Consider the following 20,439-nt stretch of genomic DNA (forward strand, 5'->3'; position numbering starts at 1 on the left):
CAAATATAATCTCTGGTCCCAGAACCAGAGTGCTAATCTCAAATTAGTTACCTTAGCTTGAAAGAAAAACTCAGGTAAAACACGTTACATGTTTCAATACTGAAAACATGACTCATTTGATTTTTACAAATCGGAAGTATCAGCTAGCTCCTGAAAGGATTGAATGTGTGCTTACAGTTGGATTTTTTCTCTGGTAACTTTCAGGTCCCTTGCCCTCCAGGACCTTCTACTGAGAAACAACCTCACAGCATGATGCTTCTAGCACTATGCTTCATAGTGGGAATGGTGTGTTTGTGGTGATGTATAGTGCTATCTCAACAGCTGAAACTTGGAACTCCTTCAGCACAGCCATAGTAGCCTGGTGACCTTCTTCAGTCACTCAGATTATGAGGACACAACCTGACACATTGACCAGATTCCTTCCATTTCTTGATGGCTTTAACCGAGCTCCAGAGGTTGTTCAGTTATTTAGTGTTTTTGTTTCCACCCCCTAAACTTATACTTTTCTATAACATTTTCTATTAATTGTCTAGAGTGTACTTTTGTCTTCGTACTGGTTCCAGACCCAGTGTCTTTATATACAACCAGTTGAGACTCACTTAAAGCACTCAGGTTATCTCCATTCTTTCTACTTTGAATTAAGGGGGTGAAGATTCATGCAATCAACTAATTTATGTTAGATGTTTTTGTTTACCTGTCAGTATTTTGTAAAAATCAGTTTTCACTTTGTTGTTTAAGTTTTTTTCTTTTGTAAATGGAACATATTAAAAATCACTTTTTATAGGCACTGTATTTTGTCATTACCTGTTCCATTCTCCACATGGTGTGTGGTAATAGTGCAGCTAATCTTCCTTTTATTTCAGGTCATTTCTGACCCATAGTCTTTTGACTATGGATCAAAGAATATTGACAAAAGATGAGATTTTAACAGACATGTAAAGCATATGAGCATAAAGGGCTGCACAGTGGTGCAGTTGGTAGCACTGTTGCCTTGCAGCAAGAAGGTCCTGGGTTTGATTCCCGGCCGGAGTTTGCATGTTCTCCCTGTGCATGCGTGGGTTCTCTCCGGTTCTCCGGCTTCCTCCCACAGTCCAAAAACATGACTGTCGGGTTAATTGGTCTCTCTAAATTCTCCCTAGGTGTGAGTGTGTGTGTGCATGGTTGTTTGTCCTGTATGTCTCTGTGTTGCCCTGCGACAGACTGCCGACCTGTCCAGGGTGAACCCCGCCTCTCGCCCGGAACGTAGCTGGAGATGGGCACCAGCAACCCTCCCGACCCCATTAGGGACAAGGGTGAACAGAAAATGGATGGATGGATGGATGTAAAGCATTATATAAAAAGCTAAATCAATTATCAAGAACATTATCAGGGACACAATGAGAGACATGAACAAAATTTTTCAAACTAATTTTTCAGTTTTTACCTATTAAAACAAAAGAAAAATCCTTGAAGTTTTTTGTTTATGTCTTAATAATCATGACAAAAGAAAGATAAACTCAGTTTAAGGCAAGTGGTCATATTCTGATGAGTTTATTTGTACTAAGATTTTACAGTTTCATGAAAATAAATGGTGCAATTCTCCAAACTGTTGATTGTTAACGTAGAAAAACTGTACAGCCTCCATAAACAGCTAGATGTTATAATATTAGCAAATAGGTTATATGAGCTCCACAAACCAACTGTACTCCATCCTCAAAAATACACATTTTACAAAGTTAAGTAGATTTTAATACAACATAATCATAAAATCACATAAATCAAATAAATGAAAGCACTGAAAGCATTATATGTTTCAAGAAAAGCTTTGAATAAATGTCAATATGTAGTAGAGGGTCTTCACTCTCCAGTAAACAGAGGGTTAGCCACAGTAGTGGTGGGATTCTTGAACAGCGGATTGTCAGCCTGGTAATAAAGAAAGTTTACCATTAGTTACATTTCTTTGTGCTTCAGTCTTGTGAAAACGGCACATTCTATGGACTGAACTAGAAAAAAGAATGCAATATTGGGCGATATTGATTGCAGTCATAATCTTTATTAGCTCAGACAGACAACGTGAATGATCATCACAATTTACTGTTGGGTCTTATCCAGTTATGTACTTCTGAATTTTCTCAATTTCCCATTCAAATGCTCGGAAGTGAAGCTGGTGAGGCAGCAGCGAGCTGAGCCTCACCTTGGATTGCCCAACCTCTCACTAACAGCGCTGGCTGCCATTATATGAGAGCATGTTCCTCCTGTCTGTACATCCAGGGGCGGAGCCAGAGGGGGTGAGGGTACCAAGTGGTCAGTTGCGCTTTATCACAGTCTGGATACGAAACCAACGGACTGCTCTCTGTACTTATCAAGACGAGGGTGAGGAGGGGATCTGACATATTGCTTCAGTGAGGTTTTAACCGGTTTCGTTTTTTGATCACCATTAATGTAAGCAGAATAACTATATATTGTACATTTTGTCGTTTGTCATTTGATGTGTGATCAATTGGAGCGTAACGGTGAAGCATTTATGTGCATTTATTGTCCAGCATGCTGCGCTTGTTTCTGTCTAATGGACTTCTGCACTTTAATTTCTGTCTTTCCTCTGTCAACAGTCAGCTGCTACTCCTCTATTTAAACTACAATAGATCAACACAACTTGATCGCATATTCTCTTTAGGTTTTGTCTGTGTGCTGCAAACTCATTAAATGCAACGTCACCATCAGGCAAATAATTCTGATCCGACCCAGACCAGATTTTGGGATGGGCTACAGATCTAAATTCTAGCAAAAATGCATCTTTTAGTCATTAATTTGATAAAGCATTGGAAGACTAAGCAATCTGTATGGCTCCATATGTGATTTGTTAAAACAGTCAGAGAAAAAGAGCCAACCTTTTCTAAATAAAATCAATTTGTCTTCAAAAGTTCCTGTGTGAAATATAAGAACCAACCTTTTATACTGGCATCTCTATCAGCAAGTACCTGAATCTATGCAGTTTAACATAATCTGATGGTTTTAAAATATATAGTAAAGTGTTCACAGAGTAGGTTTAAATATTCAACAAAATGATTAACATACATACACTGCTCAAAAAAATAAAGGGAACACTCAAATAACACATCCTAGATCTGAATGAAAGAAATATTCTCATTGAATACTTTGTTCTGTACAAAGTTGAATGTGCTGACAACAAAATCACACAAAAATCATCAATGGAAATCAAATTTATTAACCAATGGAGGCCTGGATTTGGAGCCACACACAAAATTAAAGTGAAATAACACTACACGCTGATCCAACTTTAATGTAATGTCCTTAAAACAAGTCAAAATGAGGCTCAGTATTGTGCTCAGGCCTCCACGTGCCTGTATGACCTCCCTACAACGCCTGGGCATGCTCCTGATGAGGTGGCGGATGGTCTCCTGAGGGATCTCCTCCCAGACCTGGACTAAAGCATCCGCCAACTCCTGGACAGTCTGTGGTGCAACGTGACGTTGGTGGATGGAGCGAGACATGATGTCCCAGATGTGCTCAATCGGATTCAGGTCTGGGGAACGGGCTGGCCAGTCCATAGCTTCAATGCCTTCATCTTGCAGGAACTGCTGACACACTCCAGCCACATGAGGTCCAGCATTGTCCTGCATTAGGAGGAACCCAGGGCCAACCGCACCAGCATATGGTCTCACAAGGGGTCTGAGGATCTCATCTCGGTACCTAATGGCAGTCAGGCGGTATCTGGTGAGCACATGGAGGGCTGTGCGGCCCTCCAAAGAAATGCCACCCCACACCATTACTGACCCACTGCCAAACCGGTCATGCTGAAGGATGTTGCAGGCAGCAGACCGCTCTCCACGGCGTCTCCAGACTCTGTCACGTGTGCTCAGTGTGAACCTGCTTTCATCTGTGAAGAGCACAAGGCGCCAGTGGCGAATTTGCCAATCCTGGTGTTCTCTGGCAAATGCCAAGCGTCCTGCACGGTGTTGGGCTGTGAGCACAACCCCCATCTGTGGACGTCGGGCCCTCATACCATCCTCATGGAGTCGGTTTCTAACCGTTTGTGCAGACACATGCACATTTGTGGCCTGCTGGAGGTCATTTTGCAGGGCTCTGGCAGTGCTCCTCCTGTTCCTTCTTGCACAAAGGCGGAGGTAGCAGTCCTGCTGCTGGGTTGTTGCCCTCCTACGGCCTCCTCCACGTCTCCTGGTGTACTGGCCTGTCTCCTGGTAGCGCCTCCAGCCTCTGGACACTACGCTGACAGACAGCAAACCTTCTTGCCACAGCTCGCATTGATGTGCCATCCTGGATGAGCTGCACTACCTGAGCCACTTGTGTGGGTTGTGGAGTCCGTCTCATGCTACCACGTGTGTGAAAGCACCACCAACATTCAAAACTGACCAAAACATCAGCCAGACAGCATAGGTACTGAGAAGTGGTCTGTGGTCCCAACTGCAGAACCACTCCTTTATTGAGTGTGTCTTGCTAATAGCCAATAATTTCCACCTGTTGTCTATTCCATTTGCACAACAGCAGGTGAAATTGATTGTCAATCAGTGTTGCTTCCTAAGTGGACAGTTTGATTTCACAGAAGTTTGATTTACTTGGAGTTATATTGTGTTGTTTAAGTGTTCCCTTTATTTTTTTGAGCAGTGTATATATACATACATATATGTATATCGTAAATCGAGAGCTTCGCTTTTTGGCTCGGCTCTCTCTTCACCACGACGGACCAGTACAGCGCCCGCTTAACAGCAGACGCTGCGCCAATCCGCCTGTCGATCTCCCGCTCCCTTCTTCCCTCATTCGTGAACAAGGTCCAAAGATACTTGAACGCCCCACTTGGGACAGTACACCCCCTCCGGGTATCTTGGGGCAGCCGGAAAAGAGGGTAGAAAGCACTCTACCCTTTTCCGGCTCAAGACCATGGCCTCGGATTTGGAGGCACTGATCCTCATCCCGGCCGCTTCACACTCGGCTGCAAACCTCTCCAGCGAAAGGTGTAGATCAAGACCTGATGAAGCCAACAGAACCACATCATCCTCAAAAAGCAGAGATGCAATCCAAAGCCACCAAATCGGATCCCCTCATCACCTTGGCTGCGCCTAGAAATTCTGTCCATGAAAGTAATGAACAGAATCGGTGACAAAGGGCAGCCCTGGCGGAGTCCAACTCTCACCGGAAATGAGCCCGACTTACTGCCGGCAATGCTGACTAGACTCTGACACCGGTCATACAGGGACCTGACAGCCTGTATCAAAGGGCCTGGTACCCCATACTCCCGGATAATAATCGGACTTGACGACAGAAACTGAAAATAGTTCCTGTCTTTCCAGCAACAAAAGGCGCATTTCTCTCCTCCCTCCACTGTTAACATTTCTGTCATGATGTGTTCAGCTGCTGCTGTCGCACAGAAACGGCGGTCACTCCCCAAGACGCACAGAGGAAATTAAATTAAAATGAAGCCTAGGCGCAAATTCAAACTGGAAGACTCTTTTAGCCCCACCTGCATCATCCAACCGGAGCTTCCGGCTCATCACCGTTGATTGATCGACGCCGGTCCAAGACTCGTCACGTCCAATCACCGTACGAGCCCCAGCTGATAAGGACCACCATCCATGGCGTCTCGTGCTTTCCAGCAGAGCTCAACCCACCTCCACCCCTTTACCCCCACTCGCTCGGCTATCCGGCAGCATCCTTCACCGCCTCCACCACCAGTGCCGGATCCCGGGGGATGACGTTCCTAACAGCATATGGAGCCCATCGCAAAGTTTGCGATAATCAATGTCCTCAGCCGGGGCCCGAGCGCCAAAGAATTAATTCATGCTGTTAATAAACTTCTCTAATTGTTTCCCTTTTCTCCGTCTGAGTCTCTCCAGACTGAATTACCGTACAAGAGAAAATTACTATTTTCTCAATGCACAATGATCTGGATAAGTAACTTTAATCTGATTACTGGATTTGAAATAGTAATGCGTTAGATCACTCGTTACTGAAAAAGTGGTACTGTTAGAGTAACGCTACACACAAACACATATGCAGACAGACAAACAGAATATTAATTATAAAAACAACTTACATTTGCCCACTTGGATTTCTTTTTTTCATTCTCAAATTTCTTGAACTCCTTCAGGTCCTTCATGTGGATCAGTAACTTGACCAGCATCAGGAGCAGAATCCCAATTACAGCCACAGCTGCAAGCGTACCTCCTATGATAGCTATGACGTTGGGTGGTTCAGGGCATTCTGTAAGATTAGAATCAACCTATTAACGATATACAGTTCATAAAATATCCATGACAACATGGTCCATAAGTTCCCAAACCCATCTAATGTAATACATTTACATGTATTGTGCCCAATGCCCATTCTAGACAACATATGCTGAAATGCATGGTGTACAATGAATGGATATATTTGTGGGTTTTTTTGTGAAATATCTTGGGATATTTGTTGTAAATTGTACTATTTAGATCAATTGAATTGAATTAACTTGTCTTACAAAAATAACTAAACTATAGGTATAAAATTCATTGATAACTTATCCTTGTCTATATTTTGTAATTATTACATATTAATACATTTATTTATCTTAGTACTGGCACTTAATAAACTAGCAATTCTTATATGCCTGCTTTCTAGAAGACATTTGGTATTTAAAGACTCATTTTCTGCAAAACCACTTTCATGAAAACTGAAGACATAGACATAAAAACTTTGGATACCCTAACCCTCCTTTTATTTTATGTAAAACACTTTGTATTTCTATATGTGTGAAAAATGCTCTTCAAATAAACTGTGATATCCAGAAGCAATCCAAAATCTATAGAGCGCCTACCACTGGTTAAAGTAGATTTAACTTCCAGAACCCCAAAAAAGGCTGCTAATTGGTTTGGTTCTAATTTGACTTTGAATATATGAGGTAGTGTACCAAATATTTCCTTCCAATAGTTGCTCAAAGGAGGACATGAGGAAATACACATGGTAGGGAGAGGCCTCAGTAAGGTTACATTCAGTGATGCAGATAAGGATCTTTTCCCCAAGTCATATCAAACTTATCAATAGCATCATATTGTAGCCATGTTACTATGAAGATGGTTCTTTGCACTTTTACTTCCTAATTAAATCCTAAATGAAATATTTTATTACTGTTGAAACCATCCATCCATCTATCCATCTTCTTCCGCTTATCCAGAGTCGACAGCCTAAGTAAGGAGGCAAAGACTTCCCTGTCCCCATCCACCTGGGCCAGTTCCTCCAGGGGAATCCCAAGGTGTTCCCAGGCCAGCGTTCCCCTCCAGCGGACTATGCTTCCAGCTCCCTCCTCTCCGTCTCTACTCTGAGACTCTCTTCACCACAATGGACCGGCACAGCGCCCTCTTTACTGCAGATTCTGTGCCAATTCAGCTGTCGATCTCCTGCTCCACTTTTCCCTCATTAGTGAACAAAATCCTGATATACTTAAACTCCTCCACTTGGGGCAGGACATTCCCAGGCAGGTGGGGCAGGTTAGTGAAGGCACGCTAAAGTTTTCTGGCTCAAGACCATGGCCTCGGAATTGGAGGCACTGATCCTCATCCTGGCCGCTTCACATTTGGCTGCACACCGCTCCAATGAGCAAACCGTTCCGGGCAATGAAAGTTGTAGATTAAGACCTAATGGAGCCAGTTGGACCACATCATCTGCAAAAAGCAGAAAAGCCACCAAAACTGATCACCTCAACACCTTGGCTGCACCTAGAAATTCTGTCCATAAAAGTAATGAACAGCATTGGAGATAAAGGGCAGCTTTGGTGGAATCCAACTCTCACTGGAAAGGAGCCCGACTTACTGCTGGTAATGCAGACCAGACTTTGACACCAGTCATACAGGGACCTAACAGCCCCTATCAAAGAGTGTGGTACCCCATACTCCCAAAGCACCCCCACAGTACTCCCTAATAGATATGGTCCAACATCTTCTCCAAGTCCACCAAACACATGTACATTGGTTGGGTGAACTCCCATGCAGCCTCCAGATGATCCAATGTTCTACAACCAGGACGAAAACCACACTGCTCTTCCTTAATCCGAAGTTCAAAAAACGGATCCTCTTCTCCAGGACTTAAGAGTGTGACCCATCTGTAGTTGAAGCACACTCTGTGGTTTTTCTGTTTAAATAGGGCAGAGGTTGGCAACCCAACATGTTGAAAGAGCCATTTTGGACCAAAAAAACAAAAAACAAATCTGTCTGGAGCCACAAAAAATTAAAAGTCTTATATAAGGTTTATAATGAATGCAAAACAAGCTTTAAGTGTTTATATCAGCTATGTTAGCCTGTTATCAAAATAACTAAGAGTATACATAATTACCATTCATAATTAAATGTTTATTTTCCCTGCTGTGCGTCCTGGACAAACAGCAGGGAATGAAGCACCACGTGACTCTGTTGTACGATAGTGCTTTAAGTGCTTCCGTTACAATATTAATGTATTGTGTTTTGTTGAATTGATAAAATTAAAGAAATGCAATTTTATCACACCCTAAGGAAATCTGATTTTTGATGTCATTTTTATTATGACGATCGACAAGGAAAGGGTCTTTTTTTTTCCTTTTGGAACTCAGAAAATCTGCTTCATAATGCAGTTTTCATAACGACGATCGCGCATTGTAAATAATCACTGTAAAGTGTGTGATTGAAAAAACAACTAAACGGAACGTGCCACTTATCTCGGTAACAAACGCAATAAAACGCAACCTGCAGTTATAAAATAAAACAGCAGCCTTTTGAAAAGGGAAAGTATATACAATTAAATTAATACAGTTTAAGTTTGATTTCTGTGCAAATGCCAAGCAAGTCAGTGCAATGGTAAGACATAGCAGCATCCTCTTCTCTTTTGACACGCAACCATCCTTGGAATTGAGCAACAAAACACAATAATATCGCTAAGTGTCATTCTAAATATATACTGACAAAAATCATTAATCAATTTATAAAAACAACCACTTTGTTACTAAATATATGTGCCTATGGTAAGATTGTGTTCTTACGTGTTTTTTTTTTTTAATTTATTTTTTTATTTATTTATATTTTTATTCAAAAAAAAAAGTACAATGTAAGGTACATAAAAATACGGTAACATGAGTTAAATTTGCTTTATCTTTTAACAACCCGACCCCACCCACCCACATTCAACAGAAGAGAAAGAAAGAAAAAGAAAAAAAAAAAAAGAAATGACGGGGAGCATTACGTGTCGACAATACAATAATTTGTCATCATCAATTATATATATATATATTCATACATACATATATATACATACATACAAACATATACATACACATCTTAGGGCTCTATAGGCTTATGGAGGTGATTCTATATTTTTAAGATTTTTAAAGTATTCCATCATAGGGTCCCACACCCTGTGAAATTGTCTTGTTGAGCCTCTAATAAAGTATTTAATTTTTTCTAATTTCAAGAGAGACATTAAATCAGTGAGCCAAACCGAGACTTTAGGTGGTTCAGAGGATTTCCAGAGTAAGACTATAAGTCTACGGGCTACTAAGGAGGCAAAGGCGAACGCATTCATTTGATCAGTAGATAGCATGTGCTCCTCAAGCAATACTCCAAAGATGGCCAATCCTGCAAACGGTTTGATTTTGGTATTAAATGCTTCATTCAATGTTTTACAGATGGATGACCAAAATTCGGTTAATTTCGGGCAATTCCAAAACATATGGGTCATATTTGCTGGGGCAGAATGGCACCGCTCACATCTGTCATCAATGTCCTTATAAATTCTTGAGAGTTTAGATTTGGTATAGTAAGTTCTATGGAGGATTTTTAACTGTAAAAGGCTAAGCCGTGCACAGGACGATGTTCCATTGATTCTTTCCAGAGCACGTTCCCAGAAATGTTCAGAAATAACAGAACCAAGTTCTTCAGACCATGCAATTCTAAGCTCATCTAGTGTTGTTTCCTGAAGAGATGTTATTATATTTGAGATGTTTGCTATGTGCCTCCTGAGATACAAAGGGTTACGCAAAATCCTCTCAAGCCCCGAGTCTGCTGGAGAGGCAGGGAATACTGGACTTTGACTTTGAATAAAATGACGGACCTGGAAATATCTAAAAAGATCAGTTTTTTGTAATTGGAATTTGGCCGAGAGGTCAGTGAAGTTGGCAAAAACACCGTCTATATAAAAATGGTCACAAGTTTCCAAACCATTCCTCCTCCATAAAGCGAAGGTGTGATCCATCCTGGCAGCCGGGAAAAGGTGATTATTACAAATAGGGCTATATAAAGAAAATTCTTTTAAATTAAAGTGTTGTCTGAATTGTATCCATATCCTAAGAGAGGAGGATACTACAGGATTATGGGTGAATTTAGAGGGTGAAAGTGGTAATCCAGTAGTAACCAAAGCAGAAAGAGAGGAAGAGGTGCAGGAGTTTGCTTCAATCCTACACCAATCAAGCTGCGGGCTTTGATACCAATATATAATTTTTTGGATATTAGATGCCCAGTAATAGTTTCTCATATTAGGTAAAGCCAGACCGCCTTTATCTCTGGGCCTTTCTAGAAACTCTCTGCGAACTCTAGCATTTTTATTTGCCCAGAGAAAAGAGGAGAACAATTTATTTAAAGACTCGAAAAAAGACTTGGGCAGAAATGTTGGGAGACACTGAAACAAATACAAAAAACGGGGTAATACATTCATTTTTATACTGTTAATTCTGCCCGGAAGAGATAAGTAGAGACCGGACCATCTCTGAAAATCAGCCTCCAATTTAAGCAAGAGAGGTTTGAAATTCTTTCCATAAAGATCAGAGAACGTATGGGTGATGTATATGCCTAAATATTTAAATCCGGACTTTGATATATGAAAGGGGAGCGCATTGTCTGGTAGCTGAAGGGCTAGGTAGTTAATTGGAAAGCATTCACTTTTAGAGAAGTTTAATTTGTAACCTGAAAAACTTCCAAAGTCATTAAGAATATTGACAATAGTAGGAATACATGACACTGGGTCAGAAATATACAAAAGTAAATCATCGGCATATAAAGACATTTTATATTCAGTATCAAACCTACGAATACCGAAAAAATTAGGGGTTGTCCTTAATTTTATTGATAAAGGCTCAATAGCTAATGCAAATAAAAGTGGGCTTAGAGGGCAACCCTGGCGTGTGCCCCTTGAGAGAGAAAATAAATGGGAAGATATCTTATTTGTAAGAACAGATGCTTTGGGTGATGTATATAACAAGCGTATCCAGGTTATAAAATTTAAACCAAAGCCAAATTTTCCCAGTACAGTAAACAAATAATTAAATTCCACTCGGTCAAATGCTTTTTCCGTGTCCAGAGAGGCAACTACTTCAGGAATCTCCCCAGACGCAGGGGAATAAATGATATTTAAAAGTTTGCGAATATTTGTAAAAGACTGACGACCTTTTATAAAACCAGTTTGTTCTGTTGAGACGATGTTGGGTACAACATTCTCTAGCCTTGATGCTAGCAGTTTTGCTAAAACTTTGACATCAACATTGAGCAAAGATATAGGTCGATATGAGCCGCAATCATTTGGGTCTTTGCCTGGCTTTAAAAGAAGTGAAATGGAAGCCTCTGTTAGGGTTTGTGGTAAATGGTTCTGATTAAAGGAATGATTAAACATTTCAAGTAGCAGGGGAGCAAGTTGAAGAGAAAATTTTTTATAAAACTCAACGGTATAACCGTCAGGTCCAGGTGATTTGCCATTCTGCATTTTATGAATGGAATCAATAATCTCTTGTAGCTTTATAGCTTCCTCAAGGCTGTCTTTGGCTTGCGTATCTACTTGTGGTATATCAATATTATCTAAAAAGCTAATCATTTTGGATTTGTCTTGCGGGGAACAAGATGTATATAGTCTGGAATAAAAATCCTTAAAGGTGTTGTTTATCTCTATTGGATCTACAGTGAAAGATTGTGGAGTATTAGGTATCTGAGGTATTAGACGGGATGCTGTTTTACATTTAAGCTGATAGGCCTGCCTTATCCCCATGTTCATAATATTGTCCTTTTAACCAAAGTTGGTGTTTTTCAGTTATTTCTGTTGACAATAGGTCATATTGGGTCATCAATGTTACCCTTTCTTTATATAACTCAGGTGTTGGAGTGGTAGAATATTGTTGGTCAATTTGTTTTATTGATACTAAAAGATCGTTTGCTTTTTGCTTTCTTTCCTTACTCCGTGAGATAGAATAAGAAATTATCTTCCCTCTTATAACTACTTTAAGTGTTTCCCACAATATGGATGGGGATATGGAATCAGATCTGTTAAAATATATAAACTCATCTATTTCTTTACCAATAAATTCACAGAAATGACTGTCTGATAGTAAAGAAGTGTCTAATCTCCAAACTCTTGGTTGTGTGACATTTTGAGAGAACAAAATATCCAGGGAGACCGGCGCATGGTCGGATTCAACAATAGGATTGTATTCAATTCTCTTTGTAAAAGGGAGAAGTGTCTTGTCAATGAAGAAAAAATCGATACGACTGTATGTGTGGTGAACATGTGAAAAGTAGGAGAATTCTTTTTTGTTAGGATTAAAGAACCTCCATGGGTCAACCCAACCTGCCTTATCAGCAAACTCACCGAGGGCAAGAGACATTTTAGAGTGAGTTAGGTTTCTAGGGCTAGAGCGGTCCATAGTTGGGTCCATGACCGCGTTGAAGTCCCCCGATAGAATAAGACTATGTCTATTTAAGTCTGGGAAAAGAGAAGTGAGTTTATGTATAAAGCCCACATCATCCCAGTTTGGGGCATAAATACTAGCTAGAATTACAGGAGAGTTAAACAACGACCCAGCTACCATCACAAATCGTCCCTGGGGGTCAGAGATGACCTGAGATGGTGTAAATAATATTTTTTTGTGGATCAGGATGGCCGCCCCTCGTGCCTTATTATTAAAGTTAGAGTGAAAACTCTGTCCAATCCAATTCTTCTTAAGCCTGATTTGGTCTGCTATTTTCAAATGAGTTTCCTGTAAAAATATTATTTCTGCATTCAGTCTCTTTAAGTGAGAAAAAATCTTTGTTCTCTTGTTAGGCCCATTCATCCCTCTCACATTCCAGGTAATGAAACGTGTTGGTGTTACACCTATATCTGCCCTAACACTATCAATGTTGTGCGACATATGACATCTTCAAAAATGAAAAGCAGGCTGAGCACCTCCACATATCTGCCAGCAATAAACAAAGACAGCCCAAACAATACAAGACAGCAGAACGAGGTCTCCGTCCAAAGAAAAGGAAAAAAAACCAAAAAAAACACCCTTCCTAAAAATAAATCTCCCTTTAACCCCAAACTGAACATATCCTATGCCTGTCCTCAAAACATGGGCAGACTGCAGATCCTCTTCTAACTCCTGAACCTTCCGATACACACTCTTCTCTTAACTTGTGAAGAGCCTATGATCTTTTACCAGGGATGGCTTATATTAGTTGAAACCATTCCGGTATTAAAATTAAAGTAAAGGCATAATGTTAAACATACCCTTAATTTACATTCAGTTATGTTAAGTATATAGGTGAAAGAGAAAGAAAAAGAAAACATCCAAAATTCTCAAAAACATTTAGGTTATCCAAAATAGACTTTGGCGAGAGTTCACATACGTGTCAGAGCGTCTTCCAAGCGGTAAGATGGTGTCCACACACAACAGGTACACACGACCCGACGAGTCCATGTCAGTCCTCTTCCCCAACCACCAGCTGATTGCAGTAAGCTCATGCTTCTTTCGGAGTATTGAAGTCGAGGGATTTTCCCTTATGGAAGACTCGTAGGATAGCTGGGTAACGCAAGCGAAACTTGATCCCCTTCTCGTAGAGTGCTTGTTTAACGCCATTAAATTCAGCACGTTTCCTCGACAGAGCAGCGCTGTAGTCGGGGTATATTCTCAGTGTAGCGCCCTGGTAGGTGCTTGTGTGCTGCCTTGCCCACTGCAGTAGCCGTTCCTTCTCCTGGTGTCTTTGGAAGCATACCACAAACGGGCGCGGAGGGCGGCTAGCGTCGCTGGGTTTTGCGCCCACCCTGTGTGATCTCTCCAGCACCGGGGCTGAGTCGAAGAGTGCGTTGCTGCGGAGGCCATGGTGGCTGACTTGCTAGCAGTGGTGTTCCGCGTGGTTATCGAGGAGGTTTGTTTTTGCTTGGAGGTAGCCATTAACCGGCCAAAGTCGTCCAACGCGGTAATGTGTACAAGATACAACAATTCTGTGGTAAAGGTATAAGGTTTGGTCTCATAAGTTAAAAGTTGAGTCAGAGCTCTTCACACTCGCTGCCTACTCCTTCATGACCCAAACCGGAAGTCCTGTTCTTACGTGTTTAATGTGACTTCTGTTCATGGACATCACTGGACAGCTTCTCTACATCGGGCTTGTAAGATGTAACTTTAATCTTGATGCAGCAGCTAATGTACCTTCCCTGGAAATGTCTTTCCACATTACCATATTTTTCAGACTATAAACCGCTACTTTGTCCCCATGCTTTGAACCATGCGGCTTATAGCCCGGTGCGACTTATGTACGTTTCCAGTTATTTAAAAAAAATTGTAGGTGAGGCTTATAGTAAAGTGCGCTCTATAGTCTGGAAAGTACGGTACTCTTTTAGTTATTTGACAACTTCTCACTACAGAGCAAACATTCAGGTAAACCTTCCGCATTGGCAATGAATGCAAATGATTCAGTCTAAGAATTGTAGAATCTCTCCTCGGCTATTTTTCTCTTTTCCTCTTTGCTCTCCATGGCCCAACACACACCCGTCAGTTTGTTTACAACACCCACCTGCCTCACGCCCCGCCCAGCTGGAAGAAACGTGCGTTGCAGGCTAAGACGCAAATCTTTGTTGACAGAAATGTTGAAATTTAATATTTATTCTACACATTTTTATAGCATTGGAAAATGTTAAGAATGTTTGTCACGTTTGTCCTCCTACAGCAACCATATTAAAACAAAAATATATTTCCCACCCCCATCTTTTTCCATTTTCAAACATTTTTGAAAAAACTCCAGAGAGCCACTAGAGCAGCGCTAAAGAGCCGCATGCAGCTCTGGAGCCGTGGGTTGCAGACCCCTGGAATAGGGAGACCCCAGTCTGTCAATCCAGGGGGATTGCTCCCAATGTCCAGGCAATATTGCATCCTCCCCCACCATCAGAGCCAACTCACCACCAGGTAGTGGTCAGTGGACAGCTCTGCACCTCTCTTCAAGACATCCAAGACATGTGGCCACAAATCCAATGGCACTACAACAAATGGCGGCCTAGGGTGTCCTGGTGCCAAGAGCACCAGGACACCCTAGGCCTGATTGTCTTTGTTATTTTTTTTTTGTTTTGTTTTTTTGTCTCCAGTACCCCCTCTAAGGACTCCAAAAACAGTGGGTAATTTGAACTGTTGTTTGGCGAGTAAACACAATCAACAGTCAGAACCCGTCCCCCCAATGTACAGGTGCCAAGATGGTAGCAACAAGTATGGCCACTCCTGCCTGGGGCCTCTCACTAGAGTGGAAGAGTGTCTAACACCTTTCAATGAGAGAGGTTGGACTCCCAGGCCACCCCTCTTTAACATTGCAGTTTATTATTCAAATAGGTAAAAAAACAAAACCAAAAAAACAACCTGACAATCAGTGACATACCTCTCTTTTTCAGAATTTCAGCACTGTAGTTATCCTCTCCAGTTAACTGCTCCAGCTTGAATTTGATCCAGCACCCCTCACTGTCCTTCTGGTGGCATTCTTTGCTCTGCAAGTTGAATTTTTCAACCTTCTCATATTTTGAAATGCTATTGTTGCAAACATTGTTGCAGTTCTCTTTCGACTGACTCAAGCCAAGGCAACTAATGCAACTCCTGAGAATAGCATAAATAGAACAGGTTAAAATACAACAGATAAATAAGATAAGGCATAGAATTTTCACAGGAACCATTAACATTCTGGAAGTAACTTAAAATAAAGTAGTAACTTTAATCTTCTTACAGTTTCGTCAGGCATACAGAAGTGCAGCCACTGCATTCCTTGCAGTATGGACGCTGATATCCCCCTTTGCATACACAGTGGTTACATATGCAATTCCCTCTGCCGTAGCAAACAGAGTTGTCTGGTGTACGACAGCCATCCTCAGAAATTTTGCACTCACAAGCAGTGCCTTGGTAATCTTTTTCGCATTGGCACTTTCCGCAGTTGCATTTACCATGTCCTAAAAGTAATGAGAATTCAACAGGTTGTCATATTTTTTCCACTTTAATTTTCATCAACATTAATAATGACCTCCTTCATTTGAGGCTTCTTAAATTTCTTAATTTTTCCATTGCATTTTCCAGGGGTGGAGATTAAGGGGTTTTAAACTATTACTTTAAATGTATTACATTAAAAGTAATAGTTTCAGTATTCATTTTTAAAATTTATTTCATCAACAGTATGTTTGTTTATTTTAGATCAAGTGCACAGGTAGCAGGAAGGAGAAAACCCTTGACATCCCTCTCCCCAGTCACACACTCAAAGTAGGACCATTGTGGCTTTGGCAGGCCCAAAATGAGCTGGACTGAGAGGTGTCAAAGTCCAATCCTCCTCTCCTGAGAAGGATTGGACTTTTAAAACAGCTGCAGAATAATACTGCAGCTGTTTTAAAATGCCTCTGCAAAGCTGAATGACTGATGCTGAAGGTGGAATTCAGCCATTTGACTCCAGTGAGTTGAAGAGGGAATACATCTAGAACTTGAGGGATGGTAACTTTTGAGTACTGGACGTGGGTACTCCTATGCACACTATGTGGCCTCCGCTTTCTGAATAGGGGGACCGGAAATTGGCAGACTGCAATATTGCAGAGTCATGTCAACCAACACAACCCAACAACATCCAGATCCTTAAAGAACTCCAGACGAATCTCATCCACCCCTGGGGCCTTGATCATTCAGTGAGAGGAAATTTATGGTGAGAAAACTTTGATAAAATGATATTTAAGTTAGGCTAAAGGTAGCCTGACTATTTGCCTTCCTACGCAATTCCACTAGATTCTGTATGTCCGGAAAGAGGAATTTGCTAAGGGAGCTATTTAGTTTGAGTTGTCAGACCAGACATAATAGATTTTTTATCACAGGGTTATGAGTTTCCTGAATGTTTTAAATTGATGTGTATTAGACATTGTGTGATTTGTGATTGAGTTTAAAAACTGATAAAAGACTGTGAAACTCAAATTGTTCAGAGCCTTGCATAGAGTGCATGATGTACTGTTCTAATTGTTGCAGCAAGCCATAAAGCTCAAGAATCAGAAGAACTGTCTTAACTGTCTTTGTTAAAAGTTTTTTTTTCCTTGCAGCAACACAGAGTTGAACTGGCGCATGGCATACATCATGGCCAAATGTTAGTGATTTCATAAAATGTAAAACTTCAACAGAGTCCCCACCTCCAGGAAGCAATTGTTTCTCAAAAGCAGAGAGCCCAGACCTTCTGGATGAAGCATTCGGACCAAGGAGGTTTACCCATGCGCTGATGTGGGTGTATATGACTTATTGTCAGGTTTCAGGTGATATATACAGTATATATACGTATATACTTTCTGCTGGTTATGTTTTCTAATAGGAAAGAACTAAGGATGGTTAAAATGAACCTTCAGGCCCAGAGTGCTTAATTTATGCCTGCTGTCTCTGGCCTTAACCAGCATCTGGGAACAGAAACAACAGTACAGATCCTGTTGGCCAGGATGAGCACAAATGACATTCATTAGCTGGAGAGCAGCAGGATGGAATGTAAAGACATGTTGGGTTTTAAAAGCATTTAGATGGTTGTATTTAAACACAAAATAAATATATTTTGAAATGTTATGTTAAGCTCAAAAAATGCTTAATAGTAATACTTGCAAGACCAAACTGCAAATATAATTATTTTTGCAAGTGTTTGCTGTAAATGTTTTCTTTGGTTTATAAATGACCTTTATGACTTCCACTTTGAATTTGCTTTGTATATTAAAGGTCCCATATCTATTTGGAAGTCTTTGGTTGAGAAATACTTTGATATAAAAATATATGATCTACTTTAAAAAAAACTGTTAAAAAATACTTTACCTGCACATAGCTTGTTCTCATACTTCTCACAGTGTTCATCATCACACTCGCAGTAGTCTCCATGGTAAGAGCTTCCTTGCTCTGTAGTGTGGCACTGGCATCTGCCACATACACAATCTCCTCGACCCTCACACTCTGTCCCATTCTGCCTCCGACAGGATGCTCGAATAGAGCCTTCATCTTTATTCCCAACAGAACAGTTGCAGAACTGACCCACAAAACCTTGATTGCAGCTGCAAAACGAAATATTAAAAATAATATAACAACCAGATCAAAATTAGAATTAATTACAGTTGGCTTTGTTTTTAACAGTCTTTACCTATTTCATAAAAATATTTATTCCATACATTATATTCATCCATTTGGCCAGGTAAACCTGTTCAAGGAGAGGGGCTGAGGCTCACCTCACCAGTCTGATAGAAAATCCAGATGCAATGTACTAACTACTTAGACGATTACAAATTACCTGCTTAAAAAAACTGTCAGTAGGTTATAGTGTTGTCAAAATAATATCTCGATATAATCTATATGACAAAAAAGTTATTTAAGGTACTCATTTTTATCAAAATCAATACAAATGGATCCATTCACATTTGCCCAAATTGTGACAATACTGAAGCGAGGTTCTATGATGATACTTTGCCTGTGGCAAAGATGAACAGAAAAAAGAAATGATGAAATCGTTTGCTTACTTTAAATTCATGTATAGGATGGTAGGGTTTCATGGGATTTTCTATCTGGAATTCGAATGTTCGTGAGTAAAATCGGTTTGTGTTTGGTATGTTGCTCCTGCCCTGTGGCTGGACACCACACATGGTATGATCAAACCTGATATACTTAAGATTTTTAATCGGTTCGTGTGTGGCTTCTCAGATTTTGAAAATTGGCCAACTATTCCAAAATCGTGCTGTTTGAACTAGGCTTTAAAACAATCAGCAAAGATCTCAAATGCCTAGGGTTAGGGGTAACTTACCATCTGGGCCTCCCACTACATGTCTCACTCCTATGGCAATACTGAATAAATACTTATGTTTTACTGAAAACAAATTTTTCCATTAGACATCATTATGTGACTAAAATATTAAAAGAGGGACTTTAAGGAAGAAAACTTACCTACAAATACCACAGGTGATGCTTCCTGTATTGTTACAGTGACGATTGTTGCCTTCAATGTCATTACATTGGCACTCACAGTTGGTAGAAATGGTTACCGTCAGTTTGTCTTTAATTCCCAGTGGGCTGATGGTGAAGGACTTTTCCATCATACATGTGTCCGCAGTCACAGTAACCTCAAAAGATATCTGTAAAGAGAGCAAAGCATCTGTCAGAGCTAACAAGCTATCTAAAGCACTGCTTCCCATGGTACATCTCCAGTTCAAAATTAAATGTGTAAAATGCCTCTGTACCAAAGAATTTTAGAGCTCCAGCCCAGTTAATGCCTAACATTACCACTTTGTCCCTTTCTATTTTATGGTTGTTCCAAGACTAAAACATTGATGTTTTACAACAACAGCAAGTGCACTTACAGAACATTTTTCTGTCTGCAATTACTTTGTGCAGCATCTCTGAGCTTAAGCCAGAATGGAACCACTAACATTATTGTTTTAGTGTTCCCACAAAACTTAGCAACACAACACTTAGGTATATTTACATACACACTAAAACAAGCTTTAGTTTTGTCTTTTATAACTCAGCTTTATTGCCAGTTGGAAAACACACACACACTAACAGATAGCAGCTCCAACAGTTTCCCCCCAGAACCGGACACACAGCGCTCACGCTGTAACCACAGTAACAGCTTCAAAGTAACAGTAACATAAAGTAACAGAGTTCTAAATATGGCACAAACAAGCTAGCAAATAATGAGTTTTGTTAGATGTAGTGAGGGCTGCAAAAGAAAATCTAGATTTCCCTTCCTACTCCAGTATTAGCAGGTTGGAAAGGTTGGAAAATGACTACAGTTCCATAACATGTTTCATACACCTATATAACATAAAGGGCTAAGAAAGCTAAACGCAAACGGTTTATTGGGAAAAAAAATCTACAGTAGTTAATCATTTAATCTGTGTCAACAGTTGTAAAAAATGTCAAACAAATCTGTGATTGGCTGCAGATTGCACTAAAATCTGCTGCCAGATAAAAGTTTATCACATCTTTTATCTGATGTTATAAACCAGGTTCAAAGATCTGAAAAGGTTCATTTTCACTGGATTATGACAGAATAAAAGAATCTCTAAACACTGACCTCTTGTTCCGCTTGCACTTGATCGCAGACGCCTTTATTGGGGCTGTCATTTATTCGGTGATCACACAGTGCCAGGTACTCAACTCTTACGTTGTCAGGAAGAATGTCATGAGTCACTGTGACTTTAGATGTCAGGTTCTGCAACAATATACTGATT

At 40.5% G+C, this 20,439-nt stretch overlaps 1 protein-coding gene across 1 annotated transcript in view; it reads right to left on the reverse strand.

Moving 5' to 3' along the window:
- Positions 1 to 1,500: 1,500 nt before the first annotated feature.
- Positions 1,501 to 20,439, reverse strand: part of itgb2 (integrin, beta 2) — a 28,506-nt gene continuing 9,567 nt past the window's right edge. The window contains exons 10-16 of the mRNA XM_028024275.1: positions 20,283 to 20,420; positions 19,151 to 19,338; positions 18,038 to 18,270; positions 15,954 to 16,173; positions 15,615 to 15,826; positions 6,050 to 6,216; positions 1,501 to 1,902 (exon numbers count right to left, since the gene is read on the reverse strand). Coding sequence (XP_027880076.1) covers positions 1,837 to 1,902; positions 6,050 to 6,216; positions 15,615 to 15,826; positions 15,954 to 16,173; positions 18,038 to 18,270; positions 19,151 to 19,338; positions 20,283 to 20,420 — 1,224 coding nt within the window. The 3' untranslated portion in view covers positions 1,501 to 1,836. The remainder of the gene's footprint in view (positions 1,903 to 6,049; positions 6,217 to 15,614; positions 15,827 to 15,953; positions 16,174 to 18,037; positions 18,271 to 19,150; positions 19,339 to 20,282; positions 20,421 to 20,439) is intronic.

The sequence above is a fragment of the Xiphophorus couchianus genome, chromosome 7 (assembly GCF_001444195.1).
Source record: "Xiphophorus couchianus chromosome 7, X_couchianus-1.0, whole genome shotgun sequence".
NCBI lineage: Eukaryota > Metazoa > Chordata > Actinopteri > Cyprinodontiformes > Poeciliidae > Xiphophorus > Xiphophorus couchianus.